Source organism: Morchella sextelata (assembly GCF_020137385.1).
Source record: "Morchella sextelata strain SCLS chromosome Unknown scls_1, whole genome shotgun sequence".
Lineage (NCBI taxonomy): Eukaryota > Fungi > Ascomycota > Pezizomycetes > Pezizales > Morchellaceae > Morchella > Morchella sextelata.
Window position 1 is genome coordinate 789,407 of NW_025408616.1, and position 23,362 is coordinate 812,768.

The 23,362-nt window shown below is 48.5% G+C and overlaps 7 protein-coding genes across 7 annotated transcripts; 3 read left to right on the top strand and 4 right to left on the bottom strand.

Annotated features, from left to right (window-relative positions):
- Positions 1 to 47: 47 nt before the first annotated feature.
- On the bottom strand, positions 48 to 2,238 carry H6S33_000195 (uncharacterized protein; the record flags this gene model as incomplete). The annotated part of the gene is made up of 13 exons (XM_044831545.1): positions 48 to 76; positions 136 to 227; positions 289 to 323; positions 580 to 665; positions 772 to 786; positions 839 to 873; positions 966 to 985; positions 1,056 to 1,084; positions 1,354 to 1,458; positions 1,697 to 1,756; positions 1,889 to 1,914; positions 2,003 to 2,024; positions 2,115 to 2,238. 13 exons carry the CDS (start codon positions 2,236 to 2,238, stop codon positions 48 to 50), a joined length of 678 nt encoding a protein of 225 aa, XP_044699754.1.
- Positions 2,239 to 2,822: 584 nt separating this feature from the next.
- Positions 2,823 to 4,192, top strand: H6S33_000196 (uncharacterized protein; the record flags this gene model as incomplete). The annotated part of the gene is made up of 5 exons (XM_044831546.1): positions 2,823 to 3,038; positions 3,118 to 3,327; positions 3,414 to 3,486; positions 3,939 to 4,015; positions 4,106 to 4,192. The coding sequence occupies 5 exons, from the start codon at positions 2,823 to 2,825 to the stop codon at positions 4,190 to 4,192; spliced, it is 663 nt and encodes a 220-aa protein (XP_044699755.1).
- A 2,464-nt stretch (positions 4,193 to 6,656) lies between these two features.
- Positions 6,657 to 9,111, top strand: H6S33_000197 (uncharacterized protein; the record flags this gene model as incomplete). The annotated part of the gene is made up of 4 exons (XM_044831547.1): positions 6,657 to 6,939; positions 7,010 to 7,315; positions 7,375 to 7,755; positions 7,814 to 9,111. 4 exons carry the CDS (start codon positions 6,657 to 6,659, stop codon positions 9,109 to 9,111), a joined length of 2,268 nt encoding a protein of 755 aa, XP_044699756.1.
- A 1,195-nt stretch (positions 9,112 to 10,306) lies between these two features.
- On the top strand, positions 10,307 to 12,479 carry H6S33_000198 (uncharacterized protein; the record flags this gene model as incomplete). The annotated part of the gene is made up of 3 exons (XM_044831548.1): positions 10,307 to 11,043; positions 11,236 to 12,129; positions 12,191 to 12,479. 3 exons carry the CDS (start codon positions 10,307 to 10,309, stop codon positions 12,477 to 12,479), a joined length of 1,920 nt encoding a protein of 639 aa, XP_044699757.1.
- A 1,694-nt stretch (positions 12,480 to 14,173) lies between these two features.
- H6S33_000199 (uncharacterized protein) lies at positions 14,174 to 16,328 on the bottom strand (the record flags this gene model as incomplete). Its single annotated transcript, XM_044831549.1, has 5 exons — positions 14,174 to 14,734; positions 14,831 to 15,551; positions 15,637 to 15,756; positions 15,846 to 16,016; positions 16,111 to 16,328. The coding sequence occupies 5 exons, from the start codon at positions 16,326 to 16,328 to the stop codon at positions 14,174 to 14,176; spliced, it is 1,791 nt and encodes a 596-aa protein (XP_044699758.1).
- Positions 16,329 to 17,036: 708 nt separating this feature from the next.
- H6S33_000200 (uncharacterized protein) lies at positions 17,037 to 17,444 on the bottom strand (the record flags this gene model as incomplete). The annotated part of the gene is made up of 1 exon (XM_044831552.1): positions 17,037 to 17,444. The coding sequence occupies one exon, from the start codon at positions 17,442 to 17,444 to the stop codon at positions 17,037 to 17,039; it is 408 nt and encodes a 135-aa protein (XP_044699759.1).
- A 3,891-nt stretch (positions 17,445 to 21,335) lies between these two features.
- H6S33_000201 (uncharacterized protein) lies at positions 21,336 to 22,460 on the bottom strand (the record flags this gene model as incomplete). Its single annotated transcript, XM_044831553.1, has 2 exons — positions 21,336 to 21,596; positions 21,663 to 22,460. The coding sequence occupies 2 exons, from the start codon at positions 22,458 to 22,460 to the stop codon at positions 21,336 to 21,338; spliced, it is 1,059 nt and encodes a 352-aa protein (XP_044699760.1).
- Positions 22,461 to 23,362: the final 902 nt, after the last annotated feature.

A 23,362-nucleotide genomic window follows, 5' to 3' on the forward strand; every position in this document is an offset into this window, starting at 1 on the left:
TTTTCTCTCTCTTGAGCTCCTGCGAGCCACACATCTTGTTTGTTGTCTTACTTTTCGGTAGTAGGTGCTAAGTTCGCTACCAAATAATGATAATAAGCTTATTTTCCCAGGTTTTTTCCAAACTGAAACATATACCTAGCAGGTGTGGTGGGGGTGGCTCGTGCAGGTATGTATGTATGTATGTATGAAGCGCGTCCGTGTGTGTGTTTACATGTAGTGATTGATGTCTAGGCACACAAAGCTTAGCTTAGATCTTGAGTACTGTAGATCAATTAATTGGGACTGAACGGTGATCTGTAAGGGCAAATATCATTCATTCCGTGCTTGCAGTCAGATTTCGGGAGTTAAGAGCAAGAAAGAAAAATCACTCGGTAACTAATGGATGAATCTAGACCCTCCTGAATTAACTAGACTCTTCTCATCATATGTACCCCTTGCTCGGAGATTTTCTCATCTAACGGTGAGGCCCACAGAGTTTCAAACGAAAGCGTTCTCTGATGCAAATCCGGAGAATTTGACAAAACCGTATGTTATATCTCGATCGATATTACACGTAATATGCAGGTTAAAAATTCTTACGGGTGGATCTGGAGCCAGTGTAGAAGGATGAATGTCGATTTTTGCTATTATGAGCTGAATGTTACCAGGATAGATGAGGATGTGTGCTGCATCGTTAGTTCTACGTGTATGTTATGTGTGTATATGCTCTGTGAATATGCGCTGGTATCCGCACTCGAGTAATGCTGTACGCCCTAGACTGCTGCTACGTACATTCAGTAGAATAAGCTTTTCTCACAATCAGCGATAAATTCCCCCCTAAACTAAGTTGTTTATTTACCGATTATTGATTTTCTTTCCTCGGAAGAAGTGATGCTTTATTCCATGGGGAATTCCAGTTTAGATCGTAAGATACGTGTGCAAACATCAACTAAATCATGTATCTCATGCTCAATATAAGCAAGTACCCGTTAATCATGCATAATAGCTTAGAGTACTCATATCAGCCTTATCATCTCCGGGAAAGAAGCAAAAACGCATTATCTGGATACACGTACACGTGAAAAGCGGAGGTGAGGGGGGTTTTCTTTAGTGTTGATAAGAGTGTAGTTTGTAAGTTATAAGAACCTCGAGGCTTCCTTCAACTCCTTAGCCTGAAGATAGACGGCCGAGCCTCTGTCAAAATCTCATCGTGTTCAATCCACGCTCTCACACGCTCTCCCGTGATATCGATCTTCAAGCCCATGCAGGGAAAGGAAAGCGAATAATCTCATATTCCAGTCATATTCAAACAGACACGATCCCTCCTCGCTAAACATCAGAAATAATGTGTTATTTCACACTCTCCATATATACCTGTGGCGATTCCTATATCAACAAATCCACGGCGTGTAGGAATGGCCCCAAATGCACGGTATTCGAAGTTGTATCTCATCAGCGATGCGGGTACGACTGTTTCGCCTGTCGACGGTCGCCGAAAAGAAGAAAGCTACCCGCTATGGCAAGAGGGATCTTCGCACCTAGCTGAAGGATATAGTTTGGGCTGTGATGGCGCACTAAGAGATGCTCCGGTGTTGAGGGAATGAATTTATGGTCATCCTTGGGTGGTTTTATTTGGACTATCATCTGTCTGTAATCTGTTTTTTATGATATCTTTTTCTCTCGAGTGGTTTGGATCCTCTGTTTTGCTGTTATGTACTTCCCATTGCACAGAAGTCGGTTTCTTTGCGATTCGTATTAGGGTTGTTTTTCGTACGAACTATGTTTTATAGCTTTAGCGGGGCAGGCATTGCAAAAGCTAGAATTACCATCTCAAATACCACACAAGACTTTCCCGAAAACGTTCACCCTAGAAAAGAGAGCTAGGTATTTATGTGCTGAAGACACGTACCAAATTCAGTAGCCTTTCCAGTGCCCCTAGGTATCCCGATGACAGTAGGTGAGACCACTCGGTATCACGAACTTCCCGAGGTTTTAAGCTTCAAGCGATTCGCCCCCCCCAAACCCCCCGCGCACGCATAATAGACCTGGTAAATCAGTAGAGGGACGCGGCTATGGCAAGAGTTCGGCATACAGTTCTTCGAAATCTAGTTAATCGTCATAAGACTGTTACTTACCGGACCAATTGGTATACGCCCAAATCGCTAAGGGCACTGGGTACTTTGAATTAAAAATCCGGTGAAACGAATTGAGAAAGTTTTTCAAGGGATTGTTGGCTTTATTTAGCACCCGGTTGTTCATGATAGCTAGGGCCGTTGTGTGCTTCCCTGGATACTGGTATTAAGGCGAATTGCAGGGCTATATGGTACCGATACCATGTTCGTTGCATATGTAGTTGCTTGAAATCATTTGGCAGTAGTTCGCCCTAGTGATTTTATGTCTCCAAGGGATCTTCCAATTATCATGAGCATATAGTAATAGGTGAAGGCATGCAAACAGAATTTAGTCATTCTATTCAACGGACAGCATGTTTTTGCAGTTCATCTGGCCCAAGAATAAATCCTTTTGAATGAGAATGGAAGGATTCGAATGTTTTTTTCTCACGACCTGCGTTCATGGTTATATCCTTTAGATAAAAATTTGTTCTCGTTTTCGTTTGCGCGGTAGTAGAGCTTGAGAGATCGTTGGATGCTATGAATCAAAGCTCGGGCCATGGAGCATCAGTCCCTGCATTTCGGTGGCACAACCTGATGCCAAGATTTATGTGCGGCTTGGCCCAGCTAACCAACTTACAGCTGTGACATTTGAGCACAATCAACGACGTCAGAATCTCCATAATATTTGTTCTCGCCGTTTCAGCGTTCCCAACAGCGAATACAAACCAGATGTCTACCGTATCCTCAGCCCGCCTTCTGCAGTCTACATTTGCAGGCTCCGGGAGAAAAATCTTCGCTTCCCGGGGACCTATGTCATTGCAATGTCTCACACCTCCTAGATTAAGAGCCATACCTCGCCAGCCAGCAACACCAGCGGGATTCCACTCTTCTGCTGTTAGAAGATTTAAAACGGTCGAGGAGGCTAAATCTCGTTATCGCAGTGGGGTAAGCTCCCTTTCCTATTCCCATTTCTGTTCAATACCTCATTGCCGCCACACAGCTGACTGATCAATGCTTTACATAGCCTTTCTCATGGAAAGCCGGGCTTCTTTTTCTCCTTTCTGGTGTCGGATTGACATTCTATTTCCGCACAGAGAAGGAGAGAATGGAACGTAAGAGAATAGCAGAAATGTCAAAAGGAGTTGGGAAGCCAAAGGTTGGAGGCCCATTAAATTTGGTCGACCACGAAGGGAAAGAGAGGAAGGATGAGGACTGGAGGGGAAAGTTTATGTTGGTGCGTTGCTAGTCAAATATTTAGCTGAACCTGGTCGGGTTGAGTGGAACTCCTTATGGAAGACTGGCTAATATAGAGGCTCGTAGGTCTACTTTGGCTTCACACGTTGCCCAGATATATGTCCCGAGGAATTGGATAAAATGGCAGAAATGATCGATTGTAAGTTGGATTTCTTGAGTCTATTATCCATTGAACCAAGGTTCTCCCTTGGGATAAACCATTTATCACCGAAATCTTCATTTGTTACCTATTGGCGTTTGTTGCGAGCGACCTGCCCAATTGATGATATTGATCAACCTCTTTTGAAAATTAAAAAATCTTACCTGAACATCTGATGCGCCCGGTTGCCGGTATAACACTTGCAATTTCAATTACAGTTGCTCCTGATTATCCCGGGGATCGCCTTAATTATCATTTTGGAGTTTATAGCCCTTGTTTTCTTCTATTTCCCTAGCTCTTGAGTTCAAATTCAAAAGTTTGAAATGATGTGCAAGTTTTTTTTTTTTTTTAGTTTTTTCTCTCATTTTAAGTTTTATTCTTCCATATATTCCATCCCCGGGGAACATACTATCTTAATCTTGTTAGGCTGTTACTAACTATATTTATGGCAGTGGTTAAAAAGAGCAAAGGGAACGTTATGACACCAATTTTTATTACTTGCGATCCTGCTCGAGATACTCCCCCAGTGGTGAGTGCGAACAATTTATTTAGAACTACACCTTCAAATGATAATAGCTGCTATCATCATTGATTGATTACTGATGAGTGGATTTGATAGATGAAGGAATACCTGGCCGAATTCCACCCTGATATCGTTGGACTGACAGGTAATTATTACTCGTCAATGCAGTCAGTTGGTCCCTAAGGTCTATCGCTTGATTGCGGGAGTCCTAGGGAAACTGTTTTCGCCGGTTCTAACCGCATCAAAACTCTACCAGGGACATACGACCAAATCAAGCAAACCTGCAAATCATATCGTGTATATTTTTCCACGCCACCTGATATCAAACCAGGCCAAGATTATCTTGTAGACCACTCTATCTACTTTTATCTTATGGGTATGTTTCCAGCCCCTTGAGCTTTCGTCAACCCGTTTTGCGAATGCAATGCAGACACCCCACATCTTTATTTCGAGATGTTCATGGGTATTCCGAAGCATCGAGCTTCGCGAAACTCTCAAATCTATGATCAATTATTATGATCGTATTGCGATTTTTTTCTCATTATCAATTTTAATAACCCCCGCCACTTTCATCACATGGAGAACCAAAATGGAGCGCTTCATAATCTGGCCGCGATGCCGAGGCAGGAGGATCGCACTAGTGATCACATATCCAAGGATATTTTACTAGCTTCCTCTTATCTCTACCCGATCGCTTGTTCTGCCTTTCAATCAATACCTGAGAGAGAGGCAAAGCTGACGTAACGGGGTTGACCCTTTTTCTCTCTCTTCTGGAGGGAGAATCTGAGTGAGCCCATCATTATCTAGATCCTGAAGGAGATTTCGTCGAGGCGCTAGGAAGACAGCATACACCCGAGCAAGCCGCGAAGCTTATCTCCAAACACATCGGGGACTGGGAGGGCCCGTTGAAAAAGTAAGAGTCGATGTCGGAGGCGACCGAAGGAAGTTTTCCCTGTAGGCCCGATGGACGGAAGGTGTGACAGGTGTATATTCTGGGTATAGATCGTTAAGCTTTAATAACCGCGTGTGAGAGGTTGTATGTGATGCCTATCCACTTAGCTACATGGCTTGGCTGTGGGGCACATATCATGTTGCGTGGGAGGTGTTTTGGTTTCTTCCGAAGGATTGGCTGATTATCCAGTGGTATATAAAAAAATATAGACGTAAATATTTTGGTGATGGCAAAATTATATTTCTACCTAGATGGATACGTTGGGGTTGTCTCCATGGTGGTGATATTGTTGCTTCCTTTCCTCTGAGACTGGGACCGAACGGCAGTGATGATGAAATCTCCCAAAAATACATCCAGCTACCGGCATGCCAAAAGAACACGCAGGGACAAGGACAAGGTAGAGCGGGAACCATCCAGTCGAAGTGAGCATAAGATTTCGAACCTATTGAATTGCGCGTGCGAGTGCGGGGGTGCGCGGAACAGTAGGAAAACTGCTCGCTTGTATGCGGTCAGAAGCTTGGTTTAGCCACAATGTTGTACAGCCGCCCAGTGGATCCATCATAACGTATGTGTAGATTAACGAATCTCACTAATATCCGTACCTGCCCTTCCCGTGCGGCAATCGTCGGGGTCGAGTAGTAACAGCCCACCTTCCAATTCGGGAGCCCCGCAATAACGGATACTCGGTCGTGATTCGAGGATTACTTCGATGATCTACCCACTGCAGGGGGCCACCTCATAACTGAGATTGATTGGATCGTTGTATTATTATGTGCTTGCACCAGGACCTACTGGGAAGTTCAAACGAGAGTGATAAACAGGAGCCATAGGATTCACAACGTACCTACTTTACACCAGGCCTCCTGGCACATGTTGCGAGAGACAGTGCTGGGTCTAGGAAAGGACAGCATCGGGTAATTGGCTACTTACTGCTTACTGACTTCACTACGTCTCCACTTGAGCTTCCAATTAAAGGCAGATGGATGCCAAAAGGGGAACATGTCCGATGGTGGGGACGGAGTGGTATTGAAACAGAAGATCTTTTTTGTTAATTGCACGCATTCTCTCCCTCTCATTCTTTCTCTCTGGTGGGCCGGTTTGAGGATTAATGATTTGAAGCCACAGGATTACTTCCATTTGTTCAGTGATTACTTCCATTAACATGATGATTATGATGGTTCGCCTGTGGGACACTTGGGAGCTCCTGACGGTTTTTCGTGCTGAAGCCGCTCAAGCTACCTGGTACCTGCTGCATCTATACACGCACGCACACGAGATAATGTGGCATCAGGATGGCTGCAAGGGGTGGAAGTGCTGCTATCTACGTTTCAACACTTTCTATAGCCATTGCTTGTCAGCCAACTAGCAAGGGTTGCTTGTGATATCGGTGGGTTCAGCTTTTCCTCTCTGTGTGGGGAAGGACATTAGATTTTGGGGAGGCGAAGATAGCAGTTTGAAATGGTCTAGTGCGTTAACCAATGGCTATTCAAATGTAGTATTGATAACATACAGCTACCATATCGTAACACACACACCTGATCACGATAAAGTGGAAGTAGTACCTAGGTGATGGTTGCGCGGGGGGGAAGAGCACAAACCCGCTCTGTAGATATAAGAGGCTCGCATCCTCCGCTCCCCTTCTTTCGATATCCCGTCCCTCGATTCAGAAAAAATCGAGTCCCCGGTCAGAAAACAATGGCGACCACTAGCAGCAGCCCCGAGATCACTGGGGGGGTCGAAGAGTACCCTCGGCCCTCTCAGCATGACCCCAGCTCTTACGAAGAAAAGGTCGATATCAAAGATGATACCGAAAGTATAGCTGACGAACATGGGGACGAAGTCGAGACCGACCCTTTTGTCCCATTCCCAGTTGACCCAAACGCACCAGTCGAACCCCGTGATAGGATATTAACTGTGCGCGCGGTTGTGGTTGGGTGCATCTTAGGCGGTTTAGTCAATGCTTCGAATGTGTATCTCGGTACGTCATCTCTTCATACTTATAAATAGAAAACGAAAAACGAAAGAAAAGAAAACTGATGGTAAAAAAGGTTTGAAAACTGGATGGACATTCGGAGCGAACCTCTTCGGCGCTATTTTTGGATTCGCAATCTTGACTTTTTTTAGCAAGACTTTTGGGGAGAACTTTCCCATTCTCGGGGGCTCCTTTGGACCCAAAGAGAACTCGATTGTTCAAACATCTGCCACGGCTGCTGGAGGCCTGGGCGGAATCTTCATCTCTGCTATTCCGGCTCTGTATCAGTTGAATCTGCTACACGACCCTGTGAAGGACTTTCCCAGACTGTTGACTTTTACTATTGTGTCGGCGTATTATGGGCTGTTCTTCGCTACACCACGTAGGTTATCCTCCTAAACTAGTATTCACTATATTTATGGATGCTTAACATTCCAATAGTACGCAAGTTCTTCATCATCTACGTCGCCCGCGAGCTCAAGCTCATCTTCCCTACGGCGACTGCAACGGCCATGACCATCGCTTCTATGCACTCCATAACCGGCCAGGGCGGAATCAATGCAAAGGCCAAAACCCGCGCCCTCGCAATCACTTTTGCCGTCTGTATCTGCTTCCGCGTAGCTGCCGCTTACATTCCTGGGATACTGTGGGATTGGCACTTCTTCAGCTGGTTCCATGTATGGTCTGGATACAACAGTGTAGCCCTTGCGGTCGAGAATTGGGGCTGGCTTTACGAATTCACGCCTGCGTTTATTGGTAGTGGCATGCTTGTTGGGTTGAATCCTGCAATCTCATTTTTCGCGGGGTCTGTACTTGCTTGGGGTGAGTGAAAGCTGATATCAATGATTGATGTGCATGTTTCGCTAACCAACTGTTTAAGGTATCATTGGCCCCGGCCTTGTTCACAACGGTCTCGCGTCCGGCGTTGCCTGGTATGGCCCCACAGACCCCGAGTATGGTAAATGGAAAGACCTTGTCAGCTTCTACTCTTTCAACCTCGAGGACCCCATCCACAACCCATCACCCAGATACTGGCTTCTGTGGCCTGGTGTTCTCGTCATGATTGCCTCATCGTTTGCCGAACTCGGTGTTCAGTACAAGCTCATCTGGTTTGCGCTCAAGAGTGCCTGGAAGGGTATTGCTATGGCCATGAACAGTGGCGTTCAAAAGATGGGAAAGACCTCCACATTCTTGGAGAGACAGAGCCACATCAAGGCGGAACATGTCATCAAGGACTCTGCACCAGAGGAGGACCAAGTTCAGCTGTGGCAGTGGGGACCAGGCCTTATACTCATCATTATCGCAACCTGTATCATCCTTGGACTTCAGTACCATCTCGATGTCGGGATGTCAATCCTGGCAGTCCTCCTCGGGTTTATCTTTGCGTTCCTGGCAATCCAGTGCACCGGTGTTACCGACACCACACCGCTCACCACGGCAGCAAAGGCAACACAACTCATCATGGGCGGTGCCACATCCGGCGCCGGCTTCCCCAGAGAGACCGCGCAGCGCATGAACCTCATCGGCGGAGCTATCGCATCGGGTGCTGCCTCGCAGTCCACTGACCTTGTGGTTGACTTTCGCGTTGGTTTCCTTCTGGGCACACCCCCGAAGCTTCAGTGGTATGCACAGGCGATCGGGAGTATCGTCGCCATGTTTATGTCTCCTGGCATGTTTATTCTCTTTATGAAGGCCTACCCTTGCGTTCTGGATCTCAATGCCGAGCGGTGCTCCTTCTCGGCGCCGAGTGTGTCTGCATGGCGTGCCGTCACCGTTGCAGTGACGGATCCCCAGATCCCGATTCCGCTGTCATCGGGTATCTTTTCGATCCTGCTTGCAGTCCTTTCGATCATAGTCGTCCTTCTACGGCACAACTACCTGGTCGGACACCGCGAGAGATACAGGGTGTACGTGCCGAACTTTATGGCGATGGGGCTGGCGTTTGTGCTGCCCGCGACACAGTACTCGACGGCCATGCTGACGGGCGCGACGGTGGCTTACTTCTGGGCAAAGAAGAATGCCGTCAGCTTTGATCTGCTGTGCTATGCGATCGCGGCGGGGATGATTGCGGGTGAAGGGTTGGGGGGCGTGATTAATGCCGTCACCGAGATTGCGGGCGTGGGGCCATCGATCTATGGGCTTTCGGTTGGATGTCCTGGCGATTCCTTCTGCGGGTGATTTTAATTTTCTTTGTATCTCTACATGCTATAGTTGGGTTTATGATTATGATTGTGTGTGGGGGGAGTGGTTAATGATATGAAGTGTTGTAATTGCAATTGTGGAGATTTACGTGGATTGGAAATGATATTATATGCATGAAATTGTGAGACGAGTGCCGAGCCAGCACTCAAGGCCCCCACCCAAGACCTGTTTAGCGATCATTGATATTATTAGAAGTGAGTGAGTGGATCACAACACCTGGCCGGCCCTTTGGTAGGAGCCCCTTGCTGCAAACAACGCAGATCTCGCTACGGTGGAGATTGCATCCAGAGTACTCTACATCCACAGGTTGAAATCCAACCCCTAAGATTATGATCAGCGCTGTAATCCTCTCCTGGTTTGGTTTGTGGGGTGTGGCTGGGCAGGTGGAGGACAAGCAAGTGGGTAGGGCTAGAGTCAGGCCATGTCGTTTCAATCTGTCGAGCTGTTGTGGTGGATCGCCCTTTGCCAGGAACTGGTGGAGCTGGCTTGCGTTTGACTCCTATGTGCTAGATCAGATCGATCACCAGGAAATAACTACACCGACCACTTGTGAAATCTTCAGAACTATATTTAATGCCAAGCCCATACAAGGAAGCCGATAGCTGATCGCTGAGCTGAGCTCGATCTACTACTAGTACTTTGCTATTTATCCACGCTCATATTGGGACTTCTAGTGAAGACTAAGACGTGAACACAGACAATTAGCAGCCAGTAGCGGGGGATGGCTCTCTTCGTCTCTCTAATTTACTGTACCGGGTGCACTGCTCGACAGAACTTGCTGCTTTCATGTGGCTCACCAAATTATGTAAATACAAAATCCAAGAGGTGTGTCAGCGGTGCAGATTGACCACCAAAGGTTACCCAAAAGGCCGTCGAGTCCATCATCATCACCACGCAAACGGTGTGATGAATCAACTGTGAGGCGCGGGAGCAAGCGAAGGCATGGCGGTTGGGCAATGATTAGTTGTACCTGTTTTGGTAAATGCCTTATCGATAAGCGATGACGATTGCAGTGAGACCTGCAACTTCGACTTCACTCGACATCGACAATATCACAAACAGCCCAATCACCACCAGATAGGAGGAGCCGGTATTCTCACGACATTAGGAGGACCCCCCCCCCCCCCATAGACAGCACTACAGGATATCCCCCGAAGCATACCCGCCCAGCATGCTCCTCTTCCGCGGCCGCCCTCCACCGCCCACCCGCCGCCTCCTCACCGCTGCCCGCAGCACCGCCAGCACCCCTCGAGTCACCGGCTTCGTCCCGCCCAGTCCAGAGTCGCTCGGAAAGCCGCGCATTCCCCGGAAATCCTCTCCCCGGCTGCGCAAGTACGCCCGCCGCCTCGCCTACACGACGGCGCTGGGGACGACGCTCTACCTCGCGGACCGCTTCCTCAACTACTCGACCTTCACGCGCAACTTCCGCACGCTCGGCACATGCACGCTCATCGCGCTGGACTACAAGATCAACTTCGCGCCGTCAAAGTCGTCGCGGCAGCTGTCGCGCCTGCACGAGCGCTCGGCGGACCGCCTACTAGACCTGTGCCTAACAAACGGCGGGCTATACCAGAAGATGGGGCAGGCGATCGCCATGCAGAGCGCCGTACTGCCGCCCGTCTTCCAGGCCAAGTTTTCGCAGTTCTTTGACGAGACGCCGCAGGCGGGGTGGAAGGAGGTGGAGAAGGTGCTGAGGGAGGAGTATGGGCATCTGCCCGAGGTGAGGCACGGCACGGGCGAGCTGGTGGACCGCATCTTTATGCCTGGGACGTGGGAGAGGAAGGCGATTGGGAGTGCGAGTGTTGCGCAGGTCCACAGGGCAAGGCTGAAGACGGGCGAGTGGGTGGCCGTCAAGGTGCAGAAGCCGTGGATCGAGAGACAGGTTGGGCTGGATCTGTGGATGTTTGAGTGAGTACGAGTGCCCGCTCTCGTTCCTCTTTTCATATATATTTGCATATATGTCTGAATATATCTCTGTCTCTGTCTATAGATATATTACACACCGACAGCCCCCGTTCTCTCCCATTCCCCTCAAGAGCTCCCCCCCCCCCCCCAATTTCCCTTCTCCAATATATCCACTGACACCCCCCCCCCCCCCAGATCAGTCTCCTACTTCTTCTCCGAGAAGCTCTTTGCCCTCCCGCTCTCCTACTTTGCGCCTTACATCTCTGCCCGCCTTTTCCAAGAAACAGACTTCATCAACGAGGCCAACAACGCCACTCTCATGCGCGACTTTGTCCTCTCCGAGCCCAGCCTGCGCAACAAGGTGCACATCCCGCTCGTCTACCCGCACCTCAGCACACGCCGCATCCTCGTCACCGAATGGATCGACGGCGTCCCCGTCTCCGCCCGCCCGCTCCTCACCGGCCCCTACCGCAGCCCCGCCTGGCTCGGCCACACGCCCACCACCCCCTACAACCAAGTCCTCTCCGAAGGGCCGCTCAAAAAGTACCGCCCGCCCCCCGCCGGCACCCCCCAGACCGTCTACGGCCTCGGGCTCCGCGAGCGCGACATCATGCAGATCATGGTCGACCTCTTCTGCGCGCAAATGTTCATGTTCGGCTCCCTCCACTGCGACCCGCACCCCGGCAACATCCTCATCCGCCGCACGCCCGCCGGCCGCCCGGAGCTCGTCCTCCTCGACCACGGCCTCTACATCTCCACCACGCCCGAGTTCCGCCGCCAGTACGCCGAGTTCTGGCGCGCGCTCATGACGTTCGATAACGGCACCATCCAGCGCGTCGCGAGCCAGTGGGGCATTGCCAATGCGGACCTGTTTGCGAGCGCTACCCTGCTGCGCCCGTATACCGGCGGCAGCAACGACATCGCCGACATTGTCGGCGAGGAGGGCTCCCATGAGCGTGGCGGCTCGGCGTTTGCGGCGCATGTCAAGATGCGCGAGAAGATGGGCGCGTTCCTGGAGGACCAGGAGAAGATGCCGAAGGAGCTGATCTTCATTGGGAGGAATATGAGGATCGTGCAGGCGAATAACCAGTTCAGTCCCCCTCCCCCTCCCCCTCTATACCCCATAAATAAAACTACTAACAAACAATAGGGCCCTCGGCTCCCCCGTCAACCGCATCAAAATAATCGCCCTCTGGGCCTCGCGCTCACTCACCCGCTTCCCCGCTGCCACGGGCGGCGACGGCTTCTTTAAGGGCTGGCTGCGCCACCTGGTGTTCAAGGTTGTGGTGCTGGGACTCGACATCGTGTTCTGGTATGGGCGTGTTCGGCAGGCGCTGCTGGGCGGCGTGGGCTTCGAGGAGAGGCTCGAGGAGCGCATGAGGAGGGTTGCGATGGAGGAGCTGGGCGTCGAGTTGAATCATGGGGTGTTTGAAGGGTAGAGAGGAAAGGAAAAGAGGGGGAGGGGGGGGGGTTGTAGGTAGTTAACTTTTGTAGATTATATGGTATTTTTTGCTCTCCTCTTCTTCGTTTTTTTTTGCTTGCTGTTCTTGGTGTGTAGAAGGTTGTGTCTAGAGGGGGGGATTTGTGGGCCGAGTGATGGCTTGTGATGGGGGTATATGCATTATATATATTAGCAAACTAGACGAGTGATGGGCTGAGATCCAACGCATGTGGTTACTTCGGGGTGTCTGGCTCAATGCAGGGTGTAAGCTAGCAGTATAAAACATCTAGACCAATGGCCTTCAAGTACAGTACAGCCGCAATATTGCAGTGACTTATGATTACTATTCAACAGCCTAGGGCCCGCGGATACTGCCAATTATCACTCGACTTAGTATCTACATATTGACTTTCACTTGACAGCCATTTCTTCAGGCACCGCTAGCTAGAGAAATACAGAAGGATATTGTATAGCACCTGCACAAGCACAAGCAGGTAGTTCTAGAACTACAGGCTAAACGAAGAGGTCTACTGCTTACATGTTAATTACAATGGAAGTCGCTCGCGCGCCTAGCGGTAGGGATGTATGGCGAATATTATGGATGAAGGGTTAGGAGTTATGCTTCATCTTGGCACAGTGCACCGCTAAGCTCAAGTACCACTTCCAGCGCAGCATCCACCATGGCCTGGGCGAGTGGTCTATGTAGTGGTAGTAGTTGGACTGCTTGTCAGGTTAGACACTGAGCGGTTGTGTTTACCCAGTACAGGTCCTGGGTTCAAACCAGGGGTACGGTGGGGGTAGTAGCGCTCTCTAGCAATAACTAAGTCGCTGCCAGTATAACCTTCTGTTCTTTTGTTCCTTTTTTTCTATAATTAGACAGTTAGCTAGATATTCATCTGCTCTAGAGTTCCGACGTTAATTTTTTTTTTTTTTTTTTTTTTTTTTTTTGGTTTCTATGCACGTGATGCTCTGCTTTTTGAATCTGCATCCCAGGATCGAGAGGAATGAAGGAACCTGAACGCTTGCAATCGGTGGTTATGTAGAGATACTACATGTACGCAAGTCTGTCTGGCCTTCACTTAAATACAGGATACAGTATCATACAAAGACCTACTAGTTTTGGAAACAGGTTTTAACTTTTCTGCCCCGTTTCCCGCAAAGCGGGGCTTGGTGTGGGTTGCACTCGGTATATTTATAAACTACTTCATCATACAATTAATGAATTAAACAAAAAAAACAAGGGGGGAAAAAATACTTCATGAGTTATCACTCGCAGGTGATTCCATGGTTTCATCCTCATGACTCATATCCATATTCAATTCCCATCCTTCTCTCGCATCACGCCACCTCTTAATTATACTTGCAGTCAAGTTCCTCTGGAAGTAGACAATGCGTAGGGACCACCACCGGCCTTCCGGGGGTTATCTACGGGGTGTTGCATGGGGGAGAAGAGAGACCGAAAAGGCTTGGGGTGTGGCTGGTAAGAAGAAGAAGCAGTAAGTGACGGTATCTATGGAGATCTTTAAGAAGTACCGCTATATCTATGCAAATGTAGCTAAATTCCCAAGGAAAAGTAAGACACCAAAAACCAAACCCAACTCTAAAATTACCAATAAACACAAACTCCAAACCCAACACCCTCAAAAAAAGACAGAGAAAAAAAACCATGCACCCGTACACCATTCCCCAGAATCAAGCAGACAACGCCTCTTCCAACTTCCTACACAGCTCCCTCAGCACCCACTCCGCCTCCGTCAACCCACTCATCAGCGGTCCCTCATCCCCCAGCCAGCACCACCCCTCATTCTCCCACTTGAGCTCCAGCAGCTCCAAGAACTCGATCCACTCATCAAACGTGTATCTCTTTGGCGGCTCACACCCCACGTGTCCGGAGATCTCCCGGATCTGCGCCGCGACCCTCTTATACACCTGTTTCGGCGAACACGGGATCGCGTCGCGCACCTGCTCGATGGCGTTGTCGGTCTCCTCACGCTTCTCGGAGAGGGTCTGGTGCTTGGCGTCGGGGAGGACGGTTTTCTGCCCGATCCAGAGGGTGCCTTCGCGGACGGCGCGGACGACGGTGTCGCTCATGTTGGAGATGAGGATGGTCATTGTGGGGACGGCGATGACGGACCAGATGACGAAGAAGGGCTTGCCGGAGTTGGATTGCGGGTAGTAGTCGCCGTAGCCGATTGTGAGGAGGGAGGTGTAGGAGAAGTATAACGAGTCGAAGTATGACCATTGTTGAGTACGCTGATTTATGTTTTTATTGTCAGCCATATCAGGTTACCAGAAGCTGGGGGGGGGGGGGGGGGATCAATATGATATATAACAGGGTCCGGCCCATACCTCTGAGAATGTAAAAACCATGGCTCCACCCAGCCATACCAGCAAAAACGCCATCGACGACGTTACCAGCGCCATCCACTTCCCCTTCGACTCTGCGGCTTTCTCAATCTTCCGCATAATCTCGAATTCTTCCTTGATCAGCTCGTTTGCAGATCGGGTATTATTATCCCTCTTGTTCGCCTCGAGCTCCTTCAGCCACTTCTGTCGCTGCTTCTGAATCGCCCTGCGGTTCATGTTTATCTTTGCACGCTCCAGCACCATACCCCTAACGCTGCTAACTACGAGACCCAGCACAATAATGCCGCCCACGGCATACGGGATCAGTAGGATCTTTGCGGCGGTGTGTTGCAGCGGGTAGTCTGATCCCAGGCCGACCGTGAGTAGTGTGTAATCTGCCCAGTATATTGTGTCGGCGTACTCCCAGCCCTCGATCTTTGAGAACACCAGCGCGCCGAGGCCGACGTAGAACATCAGGGAGGTAGTCTGTAGCATTAAAGTGCGCTGCGGGATTGTGAGCACTCTGAATGACGGGGGGTAGCGCCTCTTTACGGTGCTGTTGAAGTAATTGGTGAAGAGGAGGGTCGCAATGATGAAGTACAGTACGGCGGCCATGATGCCGTAGTAGTAGGATTGGGAGAAGGCGAAGGATTTACGGGCGTCTTCTTGGAGGAGTTTGGGTGCAGCTATTACTAGACTGATCAGGAGTATTGAGGAGATATACCTGGATGATATTGGTTTAGTACCAAACTAATGACTACTAACTTGGACGGATATTAAGAGGTTTTTTTTCTCTTGTAGCTGCTTACCAGAGGGTTATAGTAAAAGGCAATGATACCCGGTACCGTATTCTCTGCGCAAAAGTCATAAGAATAAAGATGTTTGCAATCACAGCCATAACCAATGATACCGCATTTATCCCGATGAGCCTAGTTTGAGGACCAATTATTAGCCAACTGACCCGATTGAGCGATAAAAATAGTACCGGCGGGGGCGGGCATCGACTACATGTACTAACCAAGCCGGATCCGCTACTCGGTCACCGTGTATCTCCGACGCCCCGGGGGGAACATAAACCCTCCAGGCCTGCACCAGTGCACAAACGGACGCCAAATTAGCCAACGGGCCAAACGCACCCGCAACCAGTGGGAAAACAGTGGACGTGATCCACCAATTGCAAAGATCTAGACTGTACAGAACAGAGAACAACTGTCAGCCCCGCACAGCAAAACCAAAAAGAAAAAAAAGCAGCACATATGATGCTCAATTGTGGTTGTACAAACCCCCCGTCCTCCAACATCCCCTCTTCAAATTGTTCCGCCCTGTCGGCCTCTTTATCCCGGGAGCTACCGCGATTAGACTTGTTGAGCTTGTGTCCACTGTTGCGGTGACGCTGCTGCTGTTGTTGCTGGCGCCGCCCTTGAGTGTGGTTCTCGTGATATTTCCGGGCTACGTCGCATGCGTTCTCTTGAATCTGGTCATCGAGGCCTGGGTCGTTCATGTCGATGGTACGGCCGATTATATATGAGTATGTAGGACTGAACAAAGAGGGCACGACTCCAGAACACAGCAGGAAACTTATATCGATCAAGAGACTTTCTGCTGGTCCCAGGACAGGAGACCTTCAAGGCCCCCACTCCCTTTTGTATAATTAGGCACCGACAATAGCTACTTGTAGATACATGATAGACCGATCCCCCCCATCCAGTCAACGTCATGAGATTCGAGGTTCGGTTGCCAATGCCCAGGTAGGCGGGCATCGGTACATGGCATTGAGGAATTGTGACAGGTCCGGGGTAAAAAGCTTGGTTTTCCCTGATTGCTTGGCCGGATTAGCTACACTGGATACATATAGCCACATGCCTGTAAAGTGACGTCAATGATTGGCCCGCAACCAGAGCCGCATGCAGACCCTGTCACCTGTTTATTATTTGATTGCAATGGAAACCTTGCCCCGGGAAGCATCGAATAACGTATGTACCTACGAGAGATGCGCACGAGTATTGGGTGAGTATTGATGATCCGGCACACTGAGTGATCCGTTGTGCTTAGAGGGCTGAGTGATCCTCGGTGATCCAAATTCTCACGGATGCTTTCCACGAATATTAATGTTCCCCAAAGACCTACTTTAAATTAACAGCACTACCTGCACTGCTTTCTGCTTACTGAACCTTCTCGCACCTAATTCCAACCCCCAGCCTTATCCTAACTACCCCACCACCGCATCCACCTCCACCTCCACCCTAATCTCCTGCCTGACAAATCCCGCACCCGCAATCATTGTCGCCGCCCACTCGCCCGCACCAAACACCTCCTTCATACCCCTTCCCACCTCATCGCACTCGTCCATACTCGCGACAAACATGCGAACCCTCACCACATCCTCCTTCGTCCCGCCGAGCGCCTCAACAGCCTTGAGCGACTCCCGAAACGCAACAACCGTCTGCCGGTACGCATCGCCTGGGTACTGGACCGCCCCGGCAGAGTCGGGCATGATGGAGGTTGTGCCGGAGACGAAGATGAAGGGTCCTTTGCGGACGGCGCGGGAGTAGCCGAAGAGGCTTTCGTAGGGGTTGGGGGTTTTGTAAGAGGCTTTGGTCATGGGGGAGGGGTTCATTTTGTGTGTATCTGTGGATTACTCTTCTAACAAGCGGGTACGGGACGAAGGTAATAAAGATATGGCCTGAAACCTTTGCGATTGGGAGGGTGAGTCAATCGGGCACCAAAGAAACCTGGGTCGGGCATCAACTTAGAGGAGGGTAACATGTATTTTCCGGGATGAGGAAGGTCCCGGAAATATCTCGGTTGAAGGCAGCTTCCACACATCAGAAACTCCGCTAGACTGTCCCAGGCATTGTGGTTGGTTATATAGAATCTATACAAACCATGAAGCCGCTTTAAAATCATTTGGCGAACGATGAGGACTAGACTAGCAAAGATCCAGAGATTCAGTAATTTTGCTTATTAGAAATTTCCCGTCCCGTTTGTTACCAACCGGCCGGAATCCTTTTTGAGAGGAATTGGTCGCCGTATTAACTCAAGAAAATCCCGATGCCGGTGCAGATGACCACCCAAGGAAGCACACGGGATATTTCTTTCCTTTGGAGGGGCTTGAAACTAAACTATAGCTGTTGTAGTATGTTTAGATATTCACTATCATTATACATACTGGAAGGTCCCGGTATGGATTATTATCGTTGTATTCCGTTTAATGTCTAGGTTCAGTATCGTTAGGCCAATCGGCATCCTCCATCCGCGAAACTTCTTCATTTTATATTAGCAGATACGAAGAATTCAGGACCATCGCGGCCGATCATATCTAGAGGAACTTGGAATCTTTCGTGTACGTGATCCCTTTTGAACGTATAAAATGCTTAATTGAATAAACTTTGATGAAATAGTCTATTGTATTGGAATTGATATAGATCCAGCCGAACCTATTGTGCCAAATGGGAAAGACTCTGAACTTGAAGGTTGTTAGGCTAGAATTCTTTGAGGAATCTGCGCATGCACCAGTGAAAAAATAGGCACACAAGGCCGACTTACTCCAATGTATAATGTATCCAAAAAGTTGGCTTTTTAACAATATCAACTCCTGAAGCAATACGTTATAAGAGCCATTTTTCGAGTGTAAAGTACAAACATCACGCTTGAGGTCCGAATACCCTTCGGTGAGGGAATTATCCTAGAATAGATGCCGAGTCTCCGGGTAGTTAATCTAGTATTGTGGAAATAACCAGGTTTGTGCTCCCAGCCATTATATACTAGCATTACAGGATCTGATCTAGTCCGGCAAATCCGGAATGGAAAAAAAACCACGCTCATAAGCTTTTTATGTACCATCAGGCAAGATTGTTGTTTCCAATGTTTGAACTCTCAAAATCACAAACGATCACTCGTTGTGTTGTGAACGTACGCCGCGCCGCAGCATGTAGAGTACCTACGTGGGCCCACCGAATATACTTGCAGGCGCCAGAGCGGCATTATTACCCGTAGACCAGACCCGACAAATGCACCAGTTTGATACATATGCCTCTTCGGGTATACGGCCACGGGTGGACTTATATCGTCCCATTATGGAAGAAGCAGTCATTGTGCACGTGCTTTGAGACATCAAGGTCCGGGATATATACACTCAAATTGGTGACTTTACCGAGTTGCCTGGTTCCATATCCAACACCAGAAACAGACAGCCACAGGCAGTACTTTGAACACAGCAGCGCCATCTCCAACCAGTAATAATCTTCGATGAAAGAGGAGGCGGGGTGCATGGTCGATCAGTAACCGCCGATACCTCAGTTGCGTAGGTACTTTGTACCTCCGAAAAACAGTGGCCGATAACGGGCTCGATTATCGGAGTACAGCTTGATTGAGCGGGAGCGATGCGGCCGATCGATGTGGTGAAAGAGTGCTCGGAATCTGAAATAAATTGTTGGTGAAATAGCAGCAGAGCAAACACTCTAGTATGTAGCCTGCATACTGATATAGTAACTAGCATGCCTGATGACAACTGTGGCCCGGCTGGCGGGGTTGGTGCGAGCAGTTCATCTCGCCGTGCCCTAGCATAACACAGGTCATCTTCAACTGCCTAACCATATTCTATCTTCCGTACGTGTCCAACTCAGGCTGTTTAGGACCTAAAAATGTTCTGGCGTTCTTGGTGGTTATTGCAATTACTGATGGATTGGAATTGAGCAAACATTAACGGGTAGGTGAAAGGGGTTAATGCTTACCGTCAATGCATCAGACGAACAAACAGAGGCCATGTATGTAGCACCAAAAATCAATTGGATCATTCCCAAGAAAATTTGAGAGGTTGGAAGTTTTGTGCATGCATAAAACGTGGTACAGTCAACTTTCTGTCACGCCAAATCTGAGATAGGCCGTTTCCTATTGACGGTTACACTAGAACTTATGGCATAACTGAGTGCAACTTAGCCCTCGCAGGTCAGCAGTGAGGTGACCCATTTCCAGGGTCAGTTTTTTGGAACAAATATGCCCAAGATTTCCATAGCTTTGTAGCAGACTGAGCCTTAGTGTATATGCCTCCATTATACACAGTTATAGTACGTACTTGTGGTCGTGGTACCGGGTCTGAAACGTTAATTCCCGAGTAAATAAGAAAATGTTCCATCAAGATAGTTTGGTATCATCGAGTTTTTTTGAATCGGTGATCCCGGTCAAAGTTAAGGCTGTACTTTTAAGCAGGTGATCAGATCTCTATGGGGTTTTGCAACACATTGATACATGTAGTGTGGAATGTGGGGGCTTAACAATCTTGATGGTGGCGCTAGTTGAGATTTGGGAATTATTAGCGCCTCGTATTAACAGCAACGAAAAAGGGGCAAATGGCGCATCGAAGAGACAGGACAGCCCTCGCTTGGCAAGTTCCTTCTCTTCAGACTCTTTTTTCAAACTCACAGGTATGATGCTCTTGACACATCATTCGGCCCAAAAGAATCAGCCGTAATCTACCAGTCTTACACGTAGGAACAAGCTCTGGGGATAAATAACGTGGGGGATTGGCTGCAGATGGCAGCTGACATGAATGAAGAGATTTGTTTACACATACCTGCATGAGTCGATATAAGCCACAGTCGTTACAAGTGCGTGAACCCTTGCTACCTATTTCGCCCTGGGAGGTTTGATTGCTTCTTCAGTTCTGAATCCCAACCTAGGAGTGAGTGCCCAAGACATTGAAGTCGTTGCCAAGGACAAATTTCTTTTGACTGATCGATTCGACTTTCGCAATAGGTATCTGCTTGTCGTCTCAGTTGACGGTGGAAGCCGTCGCTTTACATAGAAGTTAGGGCTGATGATGGCCTAACGATTACCGAGTGATAGTTCAAGATATATAGGTATGATTTATGTGCCTATATGTACTCTAAGTATAATGCATACCGAGGAGAAACAGAGAGATGAACACATTTTAAGGTGCTGCGGAAGCGACGGCACAGGAGAAGTACATGTATGTACTCTAAATATAATAATCATTAGGCGCACCGTAGTCAATTCCCAGTTCGCCATGCGAATTAAACATGACAAGACGCGCGTCGTATATCACAGAGTATCACTCGTTGACATTTTCATTCGTAGCGGGAGTACAGTGTCGTAAGCCTACCTGTAGTCAACCTTCCTGGCTAAATACGTAGTCATCTATACACACAAACATATATAAAGCAATATTCGTTGAGATATTAGAGACATACATGTACTTTACATGTCTATATATTTTTACAGTTGATATAGTACCACCACATCTTTCCCTCAAATATTCTCACGTCGGATGGGCATTTGCAGTGGGAATCGGATGGGCAACAATGGATACATGTGCTTATATCCAATACCTTTGATATCGGAAAGCGGTAATATGTACTATGAGAGAGAGAAATGAACGCTGATGTGGTAGCTTGTTTAGGCGATACCCTTCATAGAGGAGAGAAACTGTACTGAACAAATGCTATATGGTATCCTGCTTTGTATAGTGCGTCTCGGCCATCTTTAAGGCCTATTTTTTATCGCCAGTCTTCCGTCTCTGAAGCATTTCTTGATGCTTTCGGATAACAGCGGGAACTATCAGACTTTCAATCTCAACCTCCTCTGAGTCTTGGCCTGCGTCTGGTGTACGGATCCACTCAACGCCCTCTCGGTCTACAAAGACGACCTCGCGTTTTCGTGTAGAGAGGAGATTTCCAATAACAAGGTGGTGGGAGTAACGCTCAAGACTTTGTCTGCATTTTGAGAGGAGCATTTGGGGATCGGTTTCCAGCTGTTTTTATAAAATCAGTATGTTAATCTTTATAAAGATTTACTTCTCTTCAAAGAGGGGGCGGACCTTAAAAGAGACAATCATTGCCTGTGGAGCCCATTGTTCCACTAATCTTTTCAGAAACTTTGGCACAGGATCCAGATCAACGATTAATTTCTTTCCACCACCACCACCAACCCCAGAACCGTCACTGCCTAATGAAGGTATATCTCCACTTTGAATTTTATGTTCCGCCATCCTGCTGGGAGGTACGAAGAAGTCCGACACAGCAGCTGCAAGGTAGAACAATGCCTCATTTCCCAAGCATTGCATCTCACATGCCAATGCCTTCAATGTAAAAAGATAACTCGTCACGGTCGTGAACGGCAGTAGAAGAAGTAGGTTCTTTTTTTTGGCTTCCTGGTACTTCCTCAGCACAGATAACATTTCCTGCCGGTACTTGGCCTTCACGACTACATCTGGGGTTGCTGCCTGCTCGGCTTTCCCGCCATCCTCTTCGTCCTCACCGATGCGCCCCCATTCGGATAAGAAATCGAGGAAACAGTTTGTCGAATGGGAATAATGTCTAGAGAACGGAAGGAGCGAGAATTGTCGGTGTAGGAAGATCACGGCATAGCCGTGGGAGAGGAAATACTCGGCTGAAGTAGCTCCTCGTGTTCCGGCCGAAAAGTTATCGATGAAGCGTACTGTCTGGTTCTCTAGTGGCACTGTAGTCCCGCCTGAAGTGAGAAGAACGACAGGTCGCTTTGCATCATGATGCTGCTTGACAAAGGCATTTGCAAGCGCCGTATGTTCGGCTAGAGTACTCGGTGGTAGATTGGTCTCGAAGTAGTGAGTTTCTGAGAGCTCGGGGGTTATATCCATCCTAGCGGAATATCTGATAAACGGTAAGATAGGGAGAACGTTGATAAATTTGTCGATATAGAGGAGCTAATGCCAATAGTTGGGCAGCTATTCAAATCGGATTTGGACAAGAGTTGAATTCAAGAATAATTGCATCTGATTCACAAGCTAACAAAAGGACAATTGCATAGGGCGTCGTTATTTTGAGTTCTGTCCCAATGTTCTAGAAAGGAGGGTATGCGGGGTTTCGACCCACGCAAAATTCCCCACTACACAACGTGACTTGAGCCTCGGCACATGGTAGTACTGACATACCACTAACAAGCAACTTCTTACACATGGATACAATTACTTTGTCCACATACGGGTAAGACCTCAACTGTCTCTCGGTGTATCAAGACGACCTCAATGGGGCAAGTATGTATGTACACTGTACCTACATGTTCTACAGTACGAGTCTAGGGTGGGATTCTAAACTGAGAGCAGGTGCTGGCAGAGTTGCACAATTCCGTGTACGGGCCTCGCCTAATGGAGACACTGTGACGTTGCTTCAAGATCTCCAGCATGTTTAGTCTTTTTCTTTTCGCACCATAGGCAAGGCGTGGGGCCTAGAAATACCCTTGCATTTGCATTATTGCAATAAGAGCAACCCAAGACTGGCTCGGAATACGAGGTTGGACGATGGAAAATTAACGATCAATCCGTTGTGATTACAGTTATAGTTACTACATGTAACCACCTACCAACCTACACGTAGAGCAGACAAATTCCATACATCGAGTGCCGTATCCGGCTATCCATAACCCTGCCAGATTGACGGATAGTTAAAAATGGATTCAAAGATTCTAGGAACGTAAACTTCTCTTAGCGTCACATAGTTGCCTTCCGGTCCCCGATAGTTGAAGCACAAGGACAAACCGTGG